This window comes from Lagopus leucura, unplaced genomic scaffold, assembly GCF_019238085.1.
Source record: "Lagopus leucura isolate 7727_CA_CO unplaced genomic scaffold, USGS_WTPT01 Super-Scaffold_100034, whole genome shotgun sequence".
Taxonomy (NCBI): domain Eukaryota; kingdom Metazoa; phylum Chordata; class Aves; order Galliformes; family Phasianidae; genus Lagopus; species Lagopus leucura.
The window spans coordinates 4793634-4811755 of NW_024962283.1; the positions used below are offsets into that span (position 1 = coordinate 4793634).

Genomic DNA, 18122 nt, shown 5'->3' on the forward strand with positions numbered 1-18122 from the left:
GTTCTTTCCCTGGCCTACTGCACATGGTTCTGGCAGATACCCCAGCATACAGCTGGCACATTCCTTGTCCTTGGACATGTCCGTGCATCCATCCGTCACCACGGCTGGCTTCAGCACGATGCCAGCACCCCACTCCTCTCAATGCTTCCCGCAGCTCCTCCTGGGAAGTTCTCTTCCTCAGCTGCTGTGTGGTGTCATCATGCACCACTGCATTCCACCCTAGCACTGTTCCATCCCAGCATCAGCCGAAATCACTCTTCAGCTCTCTTCCCACTTCACAGGGGCGTTATGAAGTTTAATTAACTGTAAAGCATCGAGATAAGGCACACACACACACAAAAAAAAAAAGGTGCCACAGAAACACAGAGATTCATCCCGTTCCTAGCTTAATCAGAGCCCCAGCACTGCTCACCGCCATCCCCATCAGCCCCACTTATAGCTGGGCTTACTGACTGCAGCACAGGCAGACCCTGCGGGGCCAGGACCGACACCGCAATCACTGCCCGGCACTCATTGCCACCGAGGGTAACCATAGAAAGGGGGAATAGAAGGAAACAAGAGAAAAAAATAAAATCCACAACAAAGAAGGCTTTAGTGTTAAGGAAGTTTTGTTTAAAACACATTAAAGCGAGGCTTGTAGGATTTGAGCACTCAAATCACAAGGGAGTTGTATTGTACCCACAGCACCGCCATCTCAGTTCACACCGGGTGATGCTTCTCGCTATCAGACAACACCAAGTGTACAGGTCAGGCACTGGCACCGTAACTGCAGCATCACACCCTGCGTTTGTTCCTTCCCAGCTGTTGGCACCGCTTCAATAGTCTCACCGGGGTTATTACAGCCCTTACCAGAGCTGCAGATAACAGGAGGATGCTACCAGAGCATCACCTGAGCCTTTAGTTAAAAGCAAACCTTCAAAATGAATTGGAACACAAGCGAAGGAGCGGGGAGCCAGACAGCAAAACAAAGAACGAGCATAGCCCGCCTGCAACGGGGCTGTGCTGTAATTCAGGCTGCAGGGAGCTCCCCGGGTCGCAGATGCGCTCCGCGGTGAGCTGGAAGGAACGTGAATGGGAAAGAAACCACCTGAACACAAAACGCCTTAAGAGCCGCTCAGGCAGCGCTGGGGACAGCGGCACCGGGATGTGCTGCGACCGTATGAGTGTCCCCCCAGCTCCCAACCAGAAGCAGCGACAGCGATGTCAGCTCTGTGCCATAGCTCCCAACCGCCCTCAGTGGGGTTCGGAGACCCCGTCAGCGCTCCCGAAAGCGAAAGGAGCGGAGCACTGAGGAAGAAAAGTGATGACTGCCGCTGGCTGTTCCCGTTCTGAGCACAGCGACGGCAGCGCAGGGATGCACCGAACGGGACAGCCTCGAATCACACCCGGACAGACACTGGGGAGGACGGGGTGAAGCGTGCACGACACACGCATGAATAAAGCTCTTTGTTCACCAGAGCTGCCCGCTCCTTTCTTCCCCCCCCTTTCGGTATCGGCGAAATTCAACAGATTGCTCAATGGCCCTCTTGTTCCTCCCAAACTTGCAGGGCCAACAACGCGAGCTGCTCTCGTCGCACGAGCCACTAAAGGAAGCCTTGTGCGTCTCCAGTGACACACTGCAAATATAAAGTGGCATTAACGAGGGATATTCTATCAAAGCCATCAGACGCGGCTGGCGGTCCCTCCTGCGGCTGTTCGGCTCAGTGCAGGGCGATGCAACAATAGCGGGCGGCACAGAGCGGCACAGAGCGCACCGCCGGGCTCCCACCCGCCAGCAATCACCCCTGAGCCCCCCCCCGCTCCATCCCTCCGCATCCATTCCATCCCGTTCCGTTCCCTCCCGTCGATCTCCCCCCTCCCCCAAAGCAGCACCACGCGCTTCTCCCACGAGAAGCCATGGAAGCTTCCATAGAAGCGCTCGGAAGTTGCACTCGGCTGCCAACAGGTCCGGCGGCGGGGCACCGCTCGTCTCGAAGCCACGCCGACACACGGACATACGAACACACGAGCGGCCGCTGCCATGGAAACCGCGACCCGGCACGCACCGCTCCGCCGACCCCGCGGCACTCCCCGCTCCCACCCCGAAAGCCGCGAGGCGCCCCCTACGGGCGGGGCCGGGCAGCACCGTACCTCTAGGGATGATGGCGGCGGCGGAGAGGAGCAGGAGGAGCAGCGGGAGGAGAGCCGGAGCGCCGCCGCCGTTGGCCGCGGGGCCGCTGTGCTGGGCGCGAGCCGCCATCTCCGGCACCTGCTTCGCTCTGCCCGCCGCGCCGGCACCTAGCGACCGCGCGCCGCGATAATGAGATGCGCGACGTCACGGCGCCGGGGGGGCGGGGCTTGAGCGAAACCACGCCCACTTGCTCCGGAGCCCCGCCCCGCGCTCGGCGCCGCTCGGGATGCGGCGGGACGGGCCGGGGAAGATGGCTGGGGGAGAAGCCGCCGCCGCCGGGATGGTTTTTAATGGAGGGCGGCTCTAAGCGCGGCACCGCCCCGCAGCCCCGCACGGCGCTCCAGCCGCCCGCCCCCCCCTCGCAGAACGCGGCCGCTGGGGGCGGTGCGGAGCCGGGCGGCGGCCGCCAGCAGCGGAGCGGGAGCGGGGCTGCGGAGGGATTTGGAGCAGTTCTATTTACATCGAGTCGATGAACGGCCCTTCTCGCTTCTTTTTAAACCGCACCAAGACAGGAGAGTTGTTCTCTCCGCCTTGATAAATGGGGAGCGGGGCATGGGACCCGTGAGCAGCGCTCATCTGAGAGCTCACCCCAACCAGCAGCATCCCGGCCCCGCACGGACGTCAGTACCTCTGACATTATTAATTAGGTTATCCCACGTGAGCCTGAGGCAGGTGAGGAGTCAGCTTAACCTCATCGTCCCATCCTCCTCCGAGCCCCAGATTGGAAGCGCTCGGGGCCAACGTCGAGTCGCAGTGCAGGTGGCAGAGCTCTCCCCCCTCCCCGTGGCTCCCAGCCCGATTTCACACCTGGGGAAATAACACACACCTCTCTGTGCCCCATATGCTGCAGCCCCATCCATCCCTGGAACATTTCGCCCTATAGGCACAGCAAAGGGTTCCTTCCTTCCTGCCCCAGCAGTGGCACAGATGCACACTTCCAGCCCACCGCGCTCATCACGATTATGTAACTAAGCCAAATTTATCCCCGGTTTATCTTGGGCCACAGTGCTAAATTCCCTCCTCTCCAAAGGACTTTAGTGCTGGTAAACAACTTGGGCTTGAGAGACTGCGGAGCGGCTGCCTTTGCCTCTGTGTCATTAGGCACCAGATTATCCCATTTGTCTATTTTTAATTACACGTTTCCGACTGTTTTGTACAGTATTGTGAGCTGTGACCTACTGCTGCTCAAACACCAAATGGGAAGACAACCCGTATTAAGTAAAAAGGTTTATAGTAATTTAAGTATTCATAGGACGCGGAACAATCAGCAGTAAGAAACACAATTTGCATAATAAATATCAATATCACAACAGCTAAAACAAACCCTGACAGATTATCTGCTGCTAAATGACCAAGAGATTGCAGAATGCCAATTGTGAGTCCTGAACTCTAGGAAATGACTCCTGTATCCTGTGCAGATTGAAGGGGACTTTGGGAGGTTCTAAGCCTGGCTGTGTTCCTGCTGGAAACGTCTTATTGCATTCCATTATGCATCAACTTTAATTTCAAGAGGAAAGTGATTTCCTCTGTCCGGGAAGCTTAGCCTCAGATTATTTGTCACAGTGTGTTTAGCAGTTATGATATTGAAGCGTGAGCCCCATTGGCAGTGATTGAAAGCTGTATTAAATCAGCGATGGCTCAAGTTATAGGCAGGCTGAGACAGCGGCTGGCTCAGAGGGGAGCGTGGCAGGAGCAGGGGAAGGGGAGAGGAGAGAAAGGTCTGATGAAGGCTGACCTGACCCACAACTGTAGCTGATATAATTGTTGGCATTACATGACAAGGTTGCTCCCAAAGTGACACATCCCACTGACAAGCAGCCACTCATTGCTGAGACTTGCGGTGACCCGGCTCTCATGGGAAGCAGCCAGGAGGCACAGAGTGATGGAAAAACCACTCTGCTCCTGCTCTGGGAGTGGGGCTGTGCTCAGGCTGTGTCCTTGGTGGCCCTCAGAGTCCTCAGCAACGCCTGGCAGTGGGGAAAAGCACCCAGCACCCATTCCCACAGCACCGAGCAATGGGAGACAGGCCCCAAACTGAAGATGTAGAGAAACACGTGAGAGATGGCATTTTCCAACCTTGGATCTGCTCCACGGGGGCTACAAACAGCAGGAATTTCACGCAGAAACCTTTTGTGGGCCACTTGTGGCAATCCTTCAGACTCGTTGCTCTGCACATCTCAAAGACCAGATGGTGTTTTTGCATGTTAAAACTGATAATCAATTGTTTTGTTAATTCAGTTTTCCAGTCAAGAAGAGAAATAAAAATGGCAATTGCAATTTGTGGCACGTAGTCCTAGAGAAAAAGCCTGTTACAGTCAGAAAGATGAATGTGGTGGAAAAGCAGTGCAGGAGCCTGACAGCAATGGGGCTGTTGCAAATGGAATGGTGTTACGAAGGAACAGCACTCACCTGGCTCTGAAGATCTAGGCCCACAGCCAGGACTCTACAAGGGAGGGATCTCCACCCAAAGGTCTTTCCCCAATGGCAGTCAGCCCTTAAATGAAGTCTAAGAGAGGTGCAGCCAGGCTCCATCCCTCTCAGTCATGAATTGCCTTCACCTGTGCTCTCAGGGCTGACCCAGTCCTTTCCCCAGGTGCTCAAGCAGTGGTTCAGGCAAAGACTCAACCATTTCCATACAGAGCCAAAACAAAAACCGAACCAAATGGGAATGGAGAGAACCAGAAACTTCAGCTGTATGTTACTTGCTTATGAGAAAAGCTTTGGACCCAACACTGGGCAATATGTTTTGAGGGACTTAGGTGACAGTTAGTTGCAAAAGCTGCTGGGTGACTGCTGGATGACAGAAATTGCTTCCAGCCATCAGGCTGAAGATGGAACCAGCTCCTATGCAAGTCACTGCCAACCCTCTGTGGCTGCTGCTGGGAATTGGGCTAGAGGGTGCAACTTCACCTGATTTCCAGCCCAAGAACCTGGTGTTAATTACGCCCATCTCAGGTGAGATGTCACCACCATGACCAGTTATTTGGTTTGACACAGGCTGAGGAACCAAGATCTCTCTCTGGCCAAAATGGCTTTCCATCTCATCCTCTCACTTTGCCAGTCACTTACTGTATGAGTCTAAGAAGGGAAAAGATAACCTAAAAAAGCCCAAGTTTTCTGCTCTAGAAAACAGAGATAATGCACAATGTGTTTAACTTCTGCAGGTACTGTGGGACTTTCCATTCTTACACAGCTCTTTGAGTCTCAGATTAAAGGTGCTATAGAGACTGAGAGACCAAAAAGATTTCTCTACAAATGGCAGTGTTTGTTCACTCCATATATTCTGTCAAGAGAAATAAAACAGTTGTCGATCTTGTGAAAAGCGCCGGCTCTGAAATGTTCAAAGAACTGCATGGAATTTTAGCGACACAATTCACATTAAAGCCGGCATGGGGCTAAATCCTGTGTACCTCTTTGAGAATTTAGGAGTTTGTCAAAAGGAATCCAGGGAAGGAATAATCAAGTTATAGCATTTCGGATTTAGCAGCTCCTTGGAAGGAAGTGCTGCGTGCTTCCTTGGCTGAGCTCCCTGCTGGGGCCTCCCCACATCTCCCTTCACCTGTCCTATCTGAGGAACTGCGTGCTATGCTTGAGGATAGGAAGAAATGCAAAGCTTAATTTCTGCTCTTCCATACACTGTGACAAAGTTATCCTTTGCTCTGCACTCTCCTTATATAAACTCAGCGCTTTTGTTACAGTACAAACATCTCCCACTGTATTTGATTTATCTGGTGTCCATTATGATGAATGACAGATTGGCTCAGAACTTTTGGGGGTGCAAAAACTAAAAGACAAAGCTGGACCACTGCTTGCCATCACCACTGGGGAAACACAAACAGTGCAACACCAGACGGCTGTGCTGGCATTCAGCAAAGCCTGGAACAACTGGAGAGGAACCTGGGGAGGTTCAACGAAGGCAAGTGTAAGGTCCTGCATGTGGGGAGGAATTACTGCATGGGTCAGTATAGGCTGGGAGCTGACCTGCTGAAGAGGAGCTCTGCACAGAAGGATCTGGGTGTCCCGGTGGCCAACAGGTTGGTCATGAGCAGCAGCATGCCCTGAAGGCCAAGAAAGACAATGGTACCCCAGAGTGCTTTAAAGAGTGTGGCTAGCATGGCGAGGAAGGTGATCCTCCTCTCTGCCCTGCACCTTTGAGGCCACATCTGGAGCACTGTGTCCAGTTCTGGGCTCCCCAGTTCAAAGAAGACAGAGATCTCCTAGAAAGAGTGCAGCAGAGGGCCATAAAGATGATGAAGGGCCTGGAGCATCTCCCATGTGAGGGAAGACTGGGAGCCCTGGGATTCAGTCTGGGGGAGAGAGGGCTGAGAGGGCATCTCAGCACTGTTTGTAGATATCTACAGGGAGTCAAGTCGTTGGGGCTGGGCTTTTTTTGCTGGTGTGCAGCAACAGGATACGAGGCAACGGGCAGAAACTGGAACACAGGGAGTTCCATATGAACACAAAGAAGAGCATCTTTACTGTCAGAGTGATGGAGCACTGGAACGGAGGGATGGGGAAACTTCCTTCACTGGAGATACTCAAGACCTGTGTGACCTATTGTAGGTTCCCTGCTTTAGCAGGGGTTGGACTCAATGGTCTCCAGGGATCCCCTCCAGCCCCTACAATTCCATGATTCTGCCACCCCAGCGCTCACAGCATCTCAGCAGCAGCCAACGTGGCCCCATGCCGTGTTTGTGGGTGGGCTGGAGAGCCTTGCCTTATCACAAGGAAGGGAACAGCAGCACCACTTCTGCTAACATGTAGTCACTGCAGTAGCATGCACTCCCTGCATGTTTCTGGGCAGCCTACATATGTCTCTACATTGAAAAGACGGCACATTTCAACATGGTTCAGAAACCACCAGCGCCAACCCAATCAAGGAAAGCATCATTTATACAGCCGTATCGTGTGCTGACTTTAATTCCCTGGTGACAAACACTGCGGGCACACAAAGACCTCTCACACTCGCTGGGAGCAATAATACAGTCATTGTGAAGCCCGTTTGCTCGGCCTCCACTGTAAATAAGATATTTTCATTTATAATGGACAACTTTTTCTTCGACACCTACCGCATATTTGCATTTGCTTTGTCTCTATCCTGCGCGTGGGGGGCCTGTTTTTAAATTTTCATTTTCATTTCCAGGCCTGGAAGATGAAATTTAATTTTTTTTTTTTTTTAAGCCACAAGTGTGACAATAAAACAAAACGAAAAGAAAAAAAAAAAAAAAAAAAGCCAAAAAAGGCTTTTGATTTTGGAGAAATCCTATTGAGGATCTGAAGGACTGTCATCAGTGCAGCATCAGTCTTCATTATCTGATTCTTTTTTCAATTGGCAGAGCTTTACAGAGAACACCGCTCTTTCAACAAAATGATAAAGGGGTATTTGAAATAAACAGAGAGAGTCCCCAGCCAGCGAATACCTTAGATTGCTACGGACCGTGACTTAATGCTGCCTCCTATGAACTCCTCCTTTTCATCTTTTAAAAAAAAAGCCCCACCGAGGGGAGTTTTTTTTTTTTTTTTTTTTTTTTTTTGCTTGGCTAAAACCTTTGTGAAAAAAGAAAACAACACCAAAAAAAGAAAAAAAACCAAAAAAAAGAAAGAAAATACCCAAAACCCTGAGGAGCAACAGCTACTGAAAGTGGGAAAGTTCTCTCTGAGCAAAGTCTCTTGCATCTGTTTACATCAGGCTGTCCAAAAGCTGCATGTTATGCCACCAGTGGATGATGAGCAGCCATTCTGCTGTCAGCTCCATTGCTCTGCTGCTGTCCTGTGCTTGGAGCAACATGAATGGCTCCTGCAGCGTGCCATTGCCCTGCCCTGCACGCAGCTGTTGCTGCTCTGTGGGACTGCCATCAAAGAAGGGGTTAGCGAGGGCAGGCTGCTCTATTTTCATGAATTTACAATTGCTTTGGCACCCCAGTGAGAGGCTGGAAGGGTGCACCGTGGCTTTCATTGCAGGGATCTGCTGTCCGCTGCAGATCGCCCTGTCGCTGATGGATACAGGCAGGAAATGAAGCGGCAGCCCAGGGCAGCTGTTGCACACCATAGGAAAAACTGAGCGCAGATCAGAGGAAGGATGGCAAAGTAGGAGAGCCGATCCCAGGTGCCCTGCAGCTCTCCGAGTGCCAGGTTCACATCCAGCTGTGGAGCTGGGATCTGCATCCCATCCTCACCAAGCTCTGCTGAAACGTACAGGTTTTCCAACAGACATCATCTGCAACAAAAACTCCTCAGTCAGAGCTCAGCACGCCCCGCTGTCACCAAAAACAAACACGATGGAAGCAGACAAAAAGAAAACCAACCCTTGATGCACAGCACCAAGCAAACCCAGCACCTGGATGCTCCTGCAGTGCAAACACAGAGCTCTGTGCCAACACCTGATTGCTGCCCACGTGGAGACGTGCCTGGCTCTGGCCAGCAGCACAGCAGCAAGCAGCCATGCATCATCCGCTGTGACTGCATTACTGAGTGCCCAACCCGACGCGTGCACAAAGCACTGATCGGTTTTCTATCATCTCCAATAATTATAAGAGGGAAGGTTGAGCTCCCAAGCCTGCTGAAGCAAGATGAAATGTTTTCAGATGGTTTTAAAGAAGCCAGATGATTCCCCGGTGTAACGACGAAGCACAAAACATCCAGTCAGTCTGGCTCCCCCGCCGCTCTAACCTTTTTACAGTGGGATAATAGGGAATAAGCTATAATTTAGACATTTTTTATAAAAAAACATGGATACAATAGAGATAGAGGGGCAAATTGCTTTATAGTCTTGCGTCATCTTCTCTGCAGATGAGTCTAATGCACCCTCGCCATAAAACTCAGGAACTGTGCCCTCCACATGTTGTTGTGACAAATTTCAAATCAAGAGGGTGCTTGAATTGGATTTATTACAATTGGGAGACGAGAAATTGTAATCTTTATGAGCCAATGACACAGAGCCTTTTAATAAGAGAATGAAGTATCATTTGAAATGTAAAGCAAATTAGATTACCGGGGTCAAATCCTTCTACAGAGACATCATGTCTCTTGCGTTTGACATCCTCTTTTCAGGTTTCACATTAGCATCTAAGTGTTTTTTAAATACATTTAATATGCTTATAGGAGGAAAGTGCCTGCAAAAGTCAAGACGTAGAGATTGTGGGGACGGGGACAAAAGGAAGCCATCAAAATAAGTGCTGGTGGGAGGCGCGGGTCTGTCTGGCACTGCCAGGGCTGGGATTTTGTTACGTGCAGCTGCAAATGAATCCCCTTTGATCACATCCAAAGCTGCATCTGCTCTGCGGCAAGATGCCTGCTGGGTGTTGGCTGCCCCACCCCGATACCCCAAAACCTGGATGGGGTGACGCAGTGTTGGAGCACAGCCTGCTGGGCTATGCTGCCTGCTTTTGTTATGGCAACACTGCAAACGTGCAGAGACAGAGCAGGAGCAGCACTTCCCGAAACTGATGTGCCATCAGAGTATCGTAGAGGCTGGAAACCAGCAAATCCAGTAAGATCATCCACTCCAGCTACACTGTTGGCAGTTCTCTCCTCCTGTATCCTGCTCGCTCAACTGAGGTGTGTTGTTCCCTCCAGCATCTTGTTTGCTATGGACAACGTAAGATGCAAGAGGCAGCAAGCCCAGAACCTCAAAGTCAGCCTGAAATGATTAAAATGGTTGTGGGTAAACACCTGAGCACACAATGCAAAGCTTTGACTGTTCCTCTGATTTGAGAGGCTTCATGTCTTAATCATCTGTCAACACCACGTGTAACCAACCATGGCACTGAGGAAAGGGCTCCCAGAAGGGACACAGACATCACACATGAAAGGAAAAGTCTTTCTTAGCCTGGAGGGAATTTCAAATTAGGTACAACGTTTCTTCAGCTTTCACTGTCAAGAATGGTTAGACTTTCATTGGCTTATTTTGCAACAGTAGGGTTTTCCTTTGAAGAATCCACAAGCATCTTCACCTTCAACTCACATTTACTGCTCTTGCTCCGTTTTTGTGCTGCGAGAGTGCTTAAAAGCCACAGTCAGGGCCAGGATCCCAACAGCAGCAGATGATGTACCACAAAGAGGAGTTTTCTGCCTACTTGCCCCCAAAGAGCTCCCAGTCAATACATGGATAGGATGACCAGCTCAGTGCTGCTCCTCTCCCCATGTCCTTCCCTCTGCCCACACCTCCCAGAGCACCCAGCGCAATGGGGAATGCAACAGGTGCTGAGAAGCAGTGCTCGCGTCCAGCTGATTGGAGCCCAAAGCAAATGTTTATTGTCAGCATTTGTGCAGACTGCAAGCATTAGGATGACTTGGAAGGGAGAGAGAGTCTGCTTATGGACAATGGCAAGCAGGAAAAAATCCTGGTGTGCAGCTTTGTTGAGGTGAAGTACAAACAGCACAGGAGTGTGCTGGCCCTTAAAATTATCAAAAGGAGCATAAATCTGTTTTCTTAAGAAAAATGCTCTGTCTGGCCAGGGAAGAAGCTGTCTGGTGAGAGGTCTGTGAAGGTAAATTGCAGCAGGTTGGTCTTCAAAAGGATTGTGGACTTTGGAAACAGCGATTGCTGTGCTCTCAAACCACCAGCTGGTTTATCACGTGCTGCAAATATCATGGTTGCAGGGGCAGCCTCTGTCCCTAAGTGAGTGCCATTTTCTGAGCTCCAGTTGGGTGGATGAGATCCGGAGATCTCCAAGCCTGGACACCTGCAGATGTGTATATCCAAACACCCACAAAGAATCATACAGTCACCACGGTTGGAAAACACCTCCAAGACCATCCAGTCCAACCATCCCCCAGTATCCCCCTGCTAAACCACATCCCTCAGTACGACCCCTAAATGCTTCCTGAACACCTCCAGAGGCAGTGATCCACCACCCCCCTGGGCAGCCCATTCCAGCACCTGACCACTCTTTCAGAAGCACTTTCCTCATATCCCACACATATATATGCACAGTGTCACACACACGCAGTGCTCCAACCATGCATCTTAGCCCAATAATTGTGAGTTTTTTGCAAGCTTGTCCCAACTTGCCGACAGCTACAGAGCAAAACATAATTCGTTACCTCTGCTCAGATATTGAAGAACAAAGCTGGAACTCCCATACAATTATGTTTTATCTCAGAGCAAGGTGAAATCATTAGATATTAGTGAGGTGCAGTGGCATAAAAATGATGTGTTAGCGGGGGTTCATTACATTGTATTTTCAGAGCCAGGAAGATCAATGCGTTCATGCATCATGAATTAGTCGCATGCCTTACTCTTCCCTGCTCTCCGGAAACCCAACATGATCTATCGCCAGCCATACATCATTGTTTCAGCATTGCACATTAATGACAAAGCTACAGTTTCCACTTGTCAAGCTGACCAGATGCATTTTTTTTTTTTCTGCACAAGATGAAAAAAATTCAAAGGAGGAGAAAGAGGGTCATTTCTGGGCCAGACTTGGCAGTAAATTTCAACCCTTCGAAACTCTTCTTTTTCTTTAGATCCATCACTTTTATAATCCGTGCCTTAACTTGCCTTCATGCTTATATCCAAAGCTTGGAAGTGATTATGCTGAATCCTTTTCTGCCGATGCAGAATGTTGCCATTCCAAATACATCCCACTGCCCCTTTGAGTCCATGCCCCAAAGCAGAAAGTTCCCACCACTGACTGGCAAAGCTCCTTTTGGTCTCTCTCCTGCTACATCGATAAGAAAATCCCTCTTCCCCAAATACCTACCAGTGTGAGCTCCCTAAAAGCATCCCCTCTGCACTCTGTTGACTGTCCTTCCAATCACTCAGGTGCTGTGCCCTCCCTCCTGTCTTCCCCCTGCATCCTTTCTGCACTTCTAAGCAGTGCCAAATTCCTTTTTTCCCTCCTTACTGCAGAAATCTAGTTACAAGTTTCAGTCTTTCCCTTTCCCCTCTCAACCACTGAAATGTCTGCCACTGCGTGTTGCAATTAATTATGAGAGGTGAATGAGGTAGCAGTTGCTAGGCTTCTCCCATCTACTGCACTCAAACTGTTCCCAAGATGGTAGCATTAGAGCATCCTGTGTCTCTCATATGCATTTACCACCCACAAAGCATCTCTGAGATGCTATTATCCCTATTTGCAGACAGGGCACTGAGCTGGAGATTAATTTATCCAGTCCCACACGAAGGTAAGACAATACAACAAACTGAATCTGGGTCTCTGTCACTGAAACTTTCCCTTCCCATGACCACAAGATGAGAAGGAATGGCCTTAATTTGCACCAGGGGAGTTTCAGGTTGGGTATTAGGAAAAACTCCTTTGCCAAAAAAGCAGTCATTGGCACAGCTGCCCAGGGGGGTGGTAGGGTCACCATCCCTGGAGGTGTTCAGGAACACTGGGGAGGTGGCACTGAGGGATGCAGTCAGTGGGCAGTATTGGGGTAGGTGGACGATTGGACTGGATGATCCGAGAGGTCTTTCCCAACCTCAATGATTCTATGACCCACCACTACTCCCCTCAGCGTGTCCCTTTGTTCCCTGTGCAGGGACCATGGATCTGATAAAAACCAATTTATTCAGTGCAGCTTTGCCCACTGCTTTGAACACCACGATGCTCACAGGGAAAGGACATCTCCTCACCTACACCCTGAAAAAAGAGATCCTTCCTGGGATGCAACCAAGTTGCATGTAACAGAACAACCCCTTCCACATGGCAGTAGCTACAAATTTGCAGTATGGTCCCCTGCTACACTTCTAAAAATTGCAGTTATGCATGTTCTGCATGCACCAAAGGCTCAGGTTGAGGACCACAGTCCCTGCCATCCTTGCAGGCATGGGGCAGCTGTCCCTGTCCTCTGCGAGGCTCCAGCTATACAGCACTGGGTGCATTTGGGGGTGATTATTTTTCTACGAGACATTGATTAGCAATGTTTGAAACATGACAACGTGCCAATAGTTCCCTTGTTATATGACAGATAACTGCACGGATGCAGGGCTAACGCTGCACTTTCTCCTTATTATTCACTAATGCTCACAAAACATCTGACAGTTGGCTGAGCTCTTCGGGGCACTTCCCTGGCCCCAGCTGCTTTCAAGGTAACGATCCATTTGTGGTAGTGGGGTGAGACCCATTTCAGGTTACATTGCAGTGTGTAGGATCTCAACTTGCATCTCCTCCACTATCGACAGCAAACCCTGCAGGTTGTGCTCATCTGGCCATGCACATCCTCGCACTGTCAGTGGGACTATGCATGCCTCTCCTTAGCAAAAGGGTTGCGACTGCATCTTTATGACCTCTTCCAAGCTAAGCCACTCTACAAGTTCATGAAACCGGAGCACCCTGGGAGCAATTCACTGCTCATGGGTTCACTGCGCCGCATCTCAAGGACGCACAGCATTCATCAGGCTCATCCAATTTCACCTTACCAGCGCCTATCTCCCTTTCAGATTGCTGTCATGCAGTGGGGATTCAAACAGTGACATCTGTGCCAGGGAGTGGCTGTGTGCCCCCCAACAGCAGGAGGGAGCTGCAGATCCCCAAACCCCCACACACTGCTGCACGGAGCAGCCTGGCTGCCCGCTTGGCCTCGGCTACTGGCAGCGCACAGAGCCCTTCAGTGCCTCTTTGTTGGTTTTAAACAATGGCCGTGGCCGGTTCTATTTTCACTTCCTCTCCCCCGCTTTCCCCTCCTGTACAGGGCTGGGGCTTTTTTTTTTTTTTTTTTTTTTTTTTTAAATCAATGGGCTCAGATAGCATCGTACTCAAAGTGACCTTTCAAATACCAGCCAGAGACAGGTCACCACAAATTGTGCTCTCCACCCCCGCAGAACATGAAAGCCTTTTCATTTCTGTCTGAAGGGCTGGGGAAGAGCGCGGCTGTGCTTCGAGGACATCCACTTGGAGCCTCGTCCTGGCATTAGCAATAAATGGTGGCTTCCTGCCCTGAGAGGCAGAGCTGCCCTGATGTGACTGTCAGTGTGATCTGCTGCATCCGGATTTTTGGCCACCCTATTTTTGTCCTTTGAACAGCAGCCACAAGACAAAGCTGAAATACTGATGTCTGAAAGCCAGCAGGGCTGCCTGCAAAAAGGCAGTGTAGCCTGGATGGGGGTCTGCATGGCGTGCATCCCACCAAACCTGCCAATAGGGAACAACATCTCTGGAATGGAGCAGCCTAGCAGCAGGCAGGTATGCGCAGCACAAACCAGCAGCTCTGCTCCTTTTCCACATGTAACACAGCATTGCACCATGTGTTCCCCAAAACAGCAGCTTTTAATGCTGCACGCCCTCTGTTTCCAAGTTGGAAACAAGGAGAAGCCACTCTCCCAGACCTGACAGCACTTAAAGCAGAAGCAATTTTAATGGCACTCTCCGGGTATGACCAGGCGAAGAGTTCTGCTTTAGGTCTAGAAGCAGGAGCTGCTCTGCTGGAAGAGCCAGCATGCTTGGCGTGATGTGCAGTGGTGGTGGGTGAACAGCAACAGCAGACGCAGGGGTTCTGAGCAAGGCAGGGCCCTGGGGACTGCTTTTCATAATAGAAATGAAGATCTGGTTGTGTACAAAGGCAGAACCAAGTAAGAGCCAATTTCCTCTGGCAGAACCAGACGAAGGGCAGGCATGGGGTCAGGGCATGGGGTGGGGGTTGCATGCTGTGTTTGTGCAGCTGGATGAGCAGAGCAGAGCAGGGCCAGCAGCCAGGGGCTCCTCCCAGGGCAGGGAGCTGCTGGCAGCACGGGGCAGGGCAGCACTAGCCCTATCCAAATGCACAGAGGCACTCAGCACAGCACCAACGCACTTTACAGCATCTCCCACTGCGGCACCACGGGCAGCTGGTATTAAACAAACCCAGCCACAAACATGTTCTTTAACAAATGTTCAAATACTGCTTTGCTAGGACGTTTTCATTAGGAAGAAATATTTCAGAGAGTGCCGTTTGCCATTAGCGCCGTGCTGACTTTTGTTTTCTGTGCTGTGCAAAGCACGAGGGGCGGGCACGTGCCATGAAGCTGTACGTGTCCCCATCCATTGCAGGGGGTTGGACTAGGGGATCTCCAAGGGTCCCTTACAAATCCAACCATTCTGAGACCCTATGAAAGGGGCTGGGTCTCCACGGCGACGCTTGGTGCATCCATGGGGTCTTTGGTCACCATAAACCTCTGAAATGAACAACATTTCCAAACAGAATCAGTAATACTTATATTGCTGTCAGTTTGTTTGTGACCACTTCCAGCGCACGCACAAAAGGCTAGAACACTGCTCTCACCAATACCTCAGTCCTTCTGTAAGCTCTCAATGCGGTATCAAGCCAGCTCGTAATGAGTGCTCCTAAATTAATCCACTGCCCAGCAAAGAGATGTAAACTGCCCAGTGGAAAAAGTGTAGGGCTGTATTGATGCCGTTTGGAAAAAGCTGTTTGTGCTCTGCAGTCAGCATCCTGCTCTTATCCTGGAGAAAGAAATCTATTTTCAACTCTGCCTGGGGTGACTTTTTTCTGTTTTCCCCAAAAGAAACATGCTCAGTCTAGCAGTTTTACTGGAAGTTAAGGATTTCCTTGCATTCTTGTATGCAAAGCTTAATTGAGTAGCTTACTAATTATTTATTTGATCATTTATGCTTATAATATTTGGAAGCAGGTCTCAATTTTGTCTGATTTTCTCATTATTGGGAATTATTCAGCAAGTCACCATGTCCCTACCCAGAAATCAATGGCTTTGATCACACACCTTTGCAACTGTTCAATGTTTACTATTTAAGCTGTATTAAATTACAATTGGCTTCAAAGGTCAGTGTCTTATCTTGGCTTATTTGCCGGGAGAATTGAGGAATCACACATTTAAACCCAAGACTTGTCCGACTTGTTACCAGCTAGCTACTGATAAAGAAAGCAAACACTTGAAAGATAGCGGAGGGGAAGGGAAGTCTGGGCTTGGCAGGACCTTCAGCTCACACCTTATCTGCTGGGCCAGCAGGACTCCTCTCCCAAGGCAACACACCTCATTGGCACACAGTGTTGAGCATGAAATACTCCATTTTGGGATCCAGCCACAGCTGAGATGGATTTGTGCCTCGGCGCTCCACACCCTGGGGCCACTCTGCCCATAAATCAAAAAGGAGGTGAAAAATCCCCAAGGTCAGATCTGAAGCAGCAGCACTGTGAGCCAGCAGAGCTCCGGACATTTTTTTCCTATTCCAAAGCCTCAGGGCTGCGTACAAAGTGCTACAGCACACGAAAAGCATTTAAAAGAACAAAAAAGCAGCCTTGATTCTGGCTCTCATTGCAACCCAACGCCGTCCTCTCCTGTTGCTGGGCTGGAATCCTGGCCACCCTGCACATTTCCAATGGATGCACATGGCCCTTGCATCCCTCGCAGGGCAGTGAATCACTGCGGGCCACTGAGCAGGACTGAACTTCTACCTTTGTTTTCCCACACACTTCCAACTTTTGTTTGATTTTGCTCCCAGTGCTGCATGCGATGCTTTTGTGGGCAGAAGTGCTTTTGCTTTCCACGAGAGATCCTTCACAGCACTGATTTCGACTGAATGTTGGAGGAAACAAATTCCTTTCTCTCGGGCATTGTGTTAAAAATACCTTCACCTCTGCAAGGAGAAACTGCCTATCCCTCGCTGGTGTCTCTCTTTTAGACCCATAGTGGTGGTAGTTAAAAGGAACAAAAGTGCGAGTACAAATTGAAGGGACACTGCTGCAAGCGAGCTAAATATAAGTGCCCCAAGAGCAGCATTTCCCAGTGCAGGAGTTGTTTGCTGCTCACTTTCTCCTCCCCCTCTAACAAAAGACCTCTTTCAAAAGCCTCTTTAAAAGTTCCAATGAGCACTTGGTCAAAGGGGACAAGATGAGGACTGTGACATACAATTTCTTTTCTCCTCCGCGGCTAAAAAAAGACACATTCCACTGACCACATTTACCAACGCTGCTACACCATCTTAATGAGGCTTAATGTAGGACGGACAGCCCCAAAATCACATTGAGCCAACAAATGAGAGACATGATTAGCAAACTCCATAAACTTGAGCGATTTTAAGCACTTCTGACCAGGCATTTTATTCCAGCACAAGATGTATCCGGGAGTTCTATTATGCTTGTCAGCCAAAGCCAGGGCTGCAGAGGAAGAGTTAAGTGATGCCCAGTGACACTTGCTGTAATCAGATTTTCACATTGTTTGAATAGATACAGTTCCTGAGCTCTCCAGCTGTCCTGCCTCGTAAGCAAACACATCTCACTAATGCAGGAGGATGCAGCTTTGGCTCTGCACCCAACATGTGCACCAACCAGCAGTACCCCAAGGACAGGGAAAGCTGTTCCCCCCTCCAGCTCTGCTCCATCATCCACCATCGATTTCAGCAGGGATAGTGCAAAAAAAGCAGCAGTTCAAAGCCAGGACATGTTCTTCCCGATGCAGCCAAGAGCTCTTGCTACCAGACAGAAAAAAGATGCATGGGTTGGTAAGTGGTGAGGGCGGGCGTAGCTTTCCCTGAGCACCGGTCTCAGAGGGATCTGCTTCCCAGCCACTTGTCTGAAGGCAACCATTTGCAAAAAGGCTCTGTCTAAAATCTGCAAGCCTTTAGTTAGTGATTTCCCCATCCTCTCTCCCAGACAAAGAGTTACTGGAAAAGAGTATTTACCAATCACGCAGCTTTGCTCCCCAACACACAGTGGCACAAAGCAAACCTGGGATGATTTGGGGAAAAAAAAATCACGCATGGCGCGAGGGAGCAAAGCATATCCCAAGAAAAAAAGGAGCTCTGGTCATAGAAACGGGGACGCAGCAGCAGACACAGCGCGGCGGGGAAGGAGGAGGTGATGTTTCCCAACAGCTCAGCGGGAAGCTGAGAACCAGCACTGCGATCGAAGCCATCGCTGAGTCACCAGGCAGGCGCCTTTGTCCCACTGAAGCAGCTCAAAGGGAACAATGAGCAGCGCTCGGTGCCCGCTGCGATGTGCGGCGTTGCCAAGGGCCCCGGTGAAAGCTCTGCACAGGCACAACTGGCGGGTG

At 50.2% G+C, this 18122-nt stretch overlaps 1 protein-coding gene across 1 annotated transcript in view; it reads right to left on the reverse strand.

Annotated features, from left to right (window-relative positions):
- The window catches only part of CADM1 (cell adhesion molecule 1), a 156973-nt gene extending 154734 nt beyond the window's left edge, over window positions 1–2239 (reverse strand). Inside the window, exon 1 of the mRNA XM_042882243.1 lies at window positions 2131–2239. Within this exon, the coding sequence (XP_042738177.1) occupies window positions 2131–2239 (109 nt within the window). The remainder of the gene's footprint in view (window positions 1–2130) is intronic.
- Between the last annotated feature and the right edge of the window lie 15883 nt (window positions 2240–18122).